General features: G+C 44.3%; 1 protein-coding gene across 1 annotated transcript; it reads right to left on the reverse strand.

The window, feature by feature from the left end:
• Positions 1-1,676: 1,676 nt before the first annotated feature.
• On the reverse strand, positions 1,677-6,523 carry EXOC8 (exocyst complex component 8). Its single transcript, XM_081124112.1, has one exon. The coding sequence runs from the start codon at positions 6,427-6,429 to the stop codon at positions 4,255-4,257; it is 2,175 nt and encodes a 724-aa protein (XP_080980238.1). The 5' UTR covers positions 6,430-6,523; the 3' UTR covers positions 1,677-4,254.
• Between the last annotated feature and the right edge of the window lie 42 nt (positions 6,524-6,565).

Here is a 6,565-nt window from a genome sequence, read left to right on the forward strand (position 1 = left end):
AAAAGTGAATGAAACAGAAGGCAAAAGAAAAGAAAGCGTGAAGTGAGAAGTGATTCTTTCAAAGGAAACAACGGCAGCGGGGTGTGTTTGAGGCAAAGACACAACTTTCACCGTTTTCTCAAACTGCACCCCTTGGACCCCTCACTCCCTTTCCACCCCCAGGTCTGCCGGCAGGGTGCTGTCCCCTAGCCGTCTGTGGCTGTTTACACCTGAAATGTGGCTGGTGTAACTGAGAAACTGAATTTTTTATTTTAATTGGCAATTGATACGCTTTGGGGAGTTTCTAATCTTTTGTTATCACAGATAAGATTAGTAAAAATAACTAAACCTAATGAGAGTAATCCTATTATTAAGAAGAATGGGTGTGGGTGAGCAGGTAAGGAAACAGGTGTTTTGGGGACAAGGTAAAGTGGTGCAACTGGCCTGACGAGCAGCTTGACAATGTTTTACCTAAACTTGAAATGAACAGTTTGGCAGAGCGATTACTAGAAATGTGTCCTATAGACCTATTCACACGTCATTTCGGGGCCACTTTCCAAATCCCTCAGAATAACACTGCTCGCTCCCTTCTGGGCATTCCCATAGTACTTAAACGACAACAGTTTTATTGGGGTTTTTTGCAAGTTTTCATTCATTTTATTTCATTAACTTAATTAGCAATAGTTTTGCATTTCTCCTCAAATTTATTTATTCCAATTTTTAACCTTCATTTCGTCCCATTTTTTCATAAGCTTATCTTTATTGTTGAAAGTGTTACAGATGTCCACTCTCCCCCCCGCATTGGTCCCCTCCACCCCACACCTGCTCACCGTTTTGTCCAATTTATTATTATTTTTTAACCCTCACCCCAGGACATTTTTTCCATTGCTTTTCAGAGAGTGGAAGGGAGAGAGAGAGAAACATCAGTGAGACACATCAATTGGTTGCCTCCTGCACGCACCCCAGCAGGGCTGGGGGTCCAGCTCGCAACGAAGGTATGTGCCCTTGGCCAGGATCGAACCTGGGACCCTTCAGGGCCCAGGCCGGTGCTCTAACCACTGAGGAAACCAGTTGGGGCCCATTTGGGCCAATTTTAAAGCACCTTAAGAGAAAGCACGCTTAAGTAACGTTTGTCGTCCCTGCCAACATTATAGTCAGTGTGAGACATGGCATTCAATAAATATGTTTACGTCAATTATATGTGATAGTTCTCCCAGGATTTAAATATCTCTTAAAAAAACAACACAAAACATCCTTAGCCCTGGCAAGGTAGCTCAGTTGGTTAGAGCATCATCTCGATAAGCCAAGGTTGGGGGTTCCATCTCCCATCAGGGCACATACAAGAATCAACCAATGCCTGCATAAAGGAGTGAAACCACACTGATGTTTTTCTCTCTCTCTCTCCTCTCTCTAAAGTCCATAAAAAATTTTTTTAATAAAAAAAAATAAAAAATACATGCTTGTCATATGGCCTACATTATATTTTCTCCATTTAGGAATGTGCAATGGTATAAAATCCACTTGTAAATTTGCATTTGGTATAGCTGAAATTTCCCATTGAAGGAAATCCTCCCAAAATTGAGATCTGATTTACCCACAATTCTAATAGTAAGCAGAACACTTATTTAAATTAGCTAACAGCTTCCTACCCATCATCCCCATATGTAAAAACAAAACAAAAAACAACCTATGCTGTTTAAAACTGTATTTCAGTAACAAGGACATAGGAATATTAAATCATGATTAAAGAAGAGACAGAGTAGAACATGGTATTATCAACCAATTTTATCCAGTGTAAGAAAAATTGTCAGCTTTATTTTAATAAACATTTCAGATTCCCTCATATCACAGCATACCAATAGGCAAAATGTACATTAGACTGATTTTATACTGCATGTCAAGTGCCAAATTCCCAATCCTAGGTAAGCAAGTTACAAAATACAAATGCTGATCAGTTAGATATAGGTAGTATTTTAAACAAAAGTGAGTGAGTTCTCAGCCCTTACATGACATGAGGCTTTAATCAAAAAGAAACTTAATTCCACAGGGTGTCCTTTTTCAACAATAATGAGTTCAATCAAGTCTGTGATTCCAAGCGCAAGTGACAGTGTTATGTCTGAGGCCAGCAAATGCGGCAATCAACCCTTCAGTGGTATAGTACAGTATGTGCTACATTCTGGACAATCTCTAAGTGCGTTCAAGTTTTAGAACTTGCTTTGGAGTCCAATGAAACAAGAATCAGAGACGAGAGCTCTGCCCTCACTCTGAAGACCCACAATGTAATTGCTCTGTCCTGGCACGAAGGCACACTCTTAACACTGGTGGTCTTTAATCAACCTCCCACACCAACTGATGCACCCAAAGCATACTCCCTTCAGCTGCAGCTTCCAGTTTTCAAAAGCAGACAGTTCTATGAAGAGCAACCATTTAAATATCGGAGTGTATACATTTAAGTTTTTACAACTTCAAGCCTCAAAAGTTCTGATTTCAGAAGGATCATTTTATGTACCCAGCGTCAAATATTTACATAATATGTGTTCCATACAATATCATTTTAGAAACTGTAAGTGGCACAAAATAATTGCAAATTTTTTTAATCAAATTCAAGTTTCCAGTGATCTTAAAAGAGACAAATTATAATTCTTTTTGTTCAGCTGAGATATCCAGTGTGGTTATTATCTAGAAAATCCTAAAGTTATGTAAAAAATTAGTCAAAGAAATCTGTAACTCTGATAATTTTCAACCTTTTAAATAGGCATAGCTAAAAATAAAAGGATCCTCTGGCATGAGAAAAATTAACTCAAGGAGCTTTACAACATTAAGCTAGTATTTGGAAGCTATTTGAGGTTTTACATAATTCCCACAGTCTTAATACCACTAATTCAGATAAAAGAAATGACCTTTTGAAGTAATTAGGATCAGAAATTGCACCTAGGGACAAGAATCACAACTAGAAACTGGGGGAAAATGGATCTCAGCTGGCACAATTTCTCTCAGAGTATGAGGAATGTTATACAACCAATATACAATCGAAGCAATAGGTTAGCAACCTTGGGAAATTAAAATTTCTTTAGTTATTTTTGTTTTACTAAACAATCTGAAGTAAGCATTATGTTCACTGTAAAAAACAAAGTAAGTAAAATAAAAGATAAAACAATAAAAATGCAAAAAAAAAAAAAAATGCAAACTGGAGCATTTTAGGAGTCACCAAAAGGTTCTCTTCCTCCCTTCGTTTTGGGTACATTGTCTCATCTTTCTGTTTTCCATTTTGTTACGTGAAAATTAAAAACTTTTCTCTGCTCAAAGCAGTTATACTTGAGAACACTATGGAGTTTGCATATGATTTTTTCTAATTTCCCATCCATCAGACCCTGAAATCTAAATAAGTATTTCAATGAATTTGTATTAAGTGTGAGCCACTATAGAATAGGGGGGAAGGGGCAGCTAAAAATCACTGGTGCTGCCAGGTTCCTCAATGTGTCCTGTTTTTTATTATTTTTATTTTTTTAATGATAAAGACAAAATCTCCAGCTGGACAGTCACACAGTTCAGGAATATGTTGGAAAAAATATTTGTCATAATCCTTAAGATTTTCAAGTAACTGCTCCCAAATCAAATATTATAAAGCTGTTAATTAGCAGCTAAAAGCAATTAGCCATTTGAATCACATTGGAAATGTCTGAACTGCTTTATGAAAGCTTCCTCTTGTATTCTATAAGGATCAGAGTATTTGAGTGCACAAACTAGCTAATTTCAGGAAGAAATTCTGAACAAAATTTACCCTAAAACCAATTTTCTCAACTCCTCCTTTCATTGTCCAGAATTGTTCAATCACATTTTAAGGTGGGGAAGTACATGAAGGGGGGTGTTTTGTATGGCACTATACCCTTTAAGAAATCTAACATTTTAGTGAACTGGGAAACTTTTCATAAAATACTTATAGATATCATTTCCCTGGGCTGCATAATATATCCTATGAGAAAGTATGTTTTGACTCAAAGGATAAACTGAAATGATACAGTGTGACAATATATTCATTAGAGAGTTAGCATAATTTAAAAGGAAAGCATATTATATTATTTTATTAATTGCAATGTTTTTGTTATTTGGCCTTAATTAACATTTTTTTCTTTCTCCTTTTGGATTTCTATCTGAGAGGGCATCTTTTATTGTTAAGCTGTGTTTGAGACTACAGAGAAAATGCTAATGCAATTTAACATAAATATAAATAATATAGAAGCAATATATACGCATACATATAAACAGATCCAAGCATCAGACCACTGAGGTTGTGCTCTCGGGATTCACACGAATAAGCCTGGATGCATTCCTCAGGTCCTGGAGTTGCTTGGCAGGTTTCCCTACACCTTCCTCAAACCTTTTCTCCACCACAGGGAGGACTGTTTCATACAGAAAGGATGCGTTCTGTCTGATAAAAGCCTTCTTCTCTGGATCCTGCTCACAGCGAAGACTATAATCCACGTGCTGAACAGCGACCAAAATGATTTCCATCAGGCTCTCCAAAAGTACCATGTGCAGCTCTGGGAAATACAGCTTCAGGGCCTCTTCCAAGAAGCCCATGGTCTGTTTGGTAAAGGCAACCACTGTGTAACTCAGGTTCACCCAGCAGTCATCTCCTGTGTACTGCTCAAAGCTACTCACCCCACAACTCTTCATCTCCTCTTTGAGTTTACCCAGCGCCTCTGGGGTCATCAAGTTCATTCTCCTCCACATCTCCTCAGAGTTGCGATGTTTAGTGGCTTCGATTATGATTTCTTTGTAACTGTGCAAGGCCCCTTGGATGTCTTTCACCAGAAGGGCATGGATGATGAAGGTGAGGTCTAGTCCGATGTCACCCAGTTGCTGACAGTGCTCCTTCGCCACTTTGACACACTCAGCTGCTGTAGAGAGGCTCTCCTTGCTATCAAACACCTGCTTGCTAAAAGCATCCACAAACATGCCCATGGCCGACCTTGCCCAGACCACAAAGGCAGAGTAGCAGCCACTGTCGGTGCCTGCGAAATCCGTCTCAAATTCCCTCGCAGTCTCAAGAAGGCTGGTAAAGAAGACATGACACAGCTTATGAATATAGAGTAAAGTGGCACCTTCGATGCGAAGCTGACGGATGGCCGTATGCACAGCTGCCGCCCTGTTTCTCAGAAACAGCTCACAGGCCTTTGTGCACTGGCCAAGCCGGATGAGCTGAGAAACTGCCCGGCGAGTAGCCTTCGGACCACCTCTCAGGGACCGATCTGGGGAGAGTTCAAAAACCAGCACCTCCGTCAACTGTCGGACCCGCTCGTCCACTTTGGCCCTTAGTTCTTTTACAGGAGGTGGGCTGGGCTTATCTTCCAGGTAATGGTTCAACTTATCCAGCAGGTCAACAGCCCCTTCAAAGTCCCTCTGGGCAATGCAGACATCCAGGTCTTCAGGCAACTCCTGGACCCATTCCATCGAGAGGTCCACCTTCTCTTCTTCGACCTCAGGAGCGGCAGGCTCGTCGTCCTCTTCATCCTCAAACGGGTTACTGGCTTTGGCCGTCACCTGGGGGGGCCCTCGAGGAGCTGCGGCCTCCTCCTGCTCCCTTCGTCTCTTCTCGCTGAGGGCCCTCTTGGTTTCCTCCAGCACTTCCAGCCACTCCCGTTTGATTTTCGCATTTTCCGCCTGAAAAATGCGGCTCTCGGGAAACATCAGCAGCTTGAACATGTCCTTCATGGGCGGGTTGTCCTTGACATTGACCACGGCCAAACCGTCCAGGGGATAGAGGGCGTTGTAGCGATACATCCCCCGCCGCTGTGGCAGCCAGGTGGCCACCAGCAAGCAGTCGTTCATGAGAAAGCCGTGGACCCGCTGCAGCTGGGCCATGTGGTCCGCCTCGTACTCCACCAGGTCCCCGTTGTATACCAGGTACTGCCCAGGCGTCTCCAGCAGGTGCCTGCAGCCCTCCACCTTCTCAAGCAGGGTGGTGAGAGTGCGCTGCTTCCCTTCCTCGCCGGGACCCGCGCCGTCGCGGGAGGCGCCCCCGGGGGTGGGAAAAAGGCCAGCCTGGCCCCGGTGGTGGTCCCGGCCCCCCGGGCCCCCTCCTCCCTCCTCCCCTCCGGAGGCCGCGGCGGCGCCGGCGGCGGCGGCGGCGGCCGGCAGCAGGGTGAGCGGGATGCTCTCCAGGCTGCTCTTCTGCTCCGTCAGCAAATGGCTGAGCTGATACATCTCGCTCTCCAGGTAGGAGATCTCCCGCGCCGTCTCTATGAACTGCCGGTAGTTCTGGTAGACGTTGCGCTTCAGGTTCTGCGCCGTCTCCTCCGCCAGCGCCTGGATCCGCTGCCGGTGCTCCTGCAGGTCCCGGTCCCCGTCCGACTGCTGCGAGAGCTGCTTCACGTACAGCCGCGCCTCAAAGCTCCCCGACTCCAGCTGCCGCCGCAGGCGGCTCGCCCCACTGTCCGACATCGCCATCGCCCTTTCCCTCCGGGTCTCACGCCGTCACTGTCACTCTCGCCGCCGGTGCCGCCGCGGTCCGGGCCCACCCAAGCCCCGCGGAGCTCCAGGGCTGAGGAAGCAGGAGTGGAAGACAGACGAGTACGCCTGCGCC

Source organism: Miniopterus schreibersii, assembly GCF_964146895.1.
Source record: "Miniopterus schreibersii genome assembly, chromosome: 21".
Classification (NCBI taxonomy): domain Eukaryota; kingdom Metazoa; phylum Chordata; class Mammalia; order Chiroptera; family Miniopteridae; genus Miniopterus; species Miniopterus schreibersii.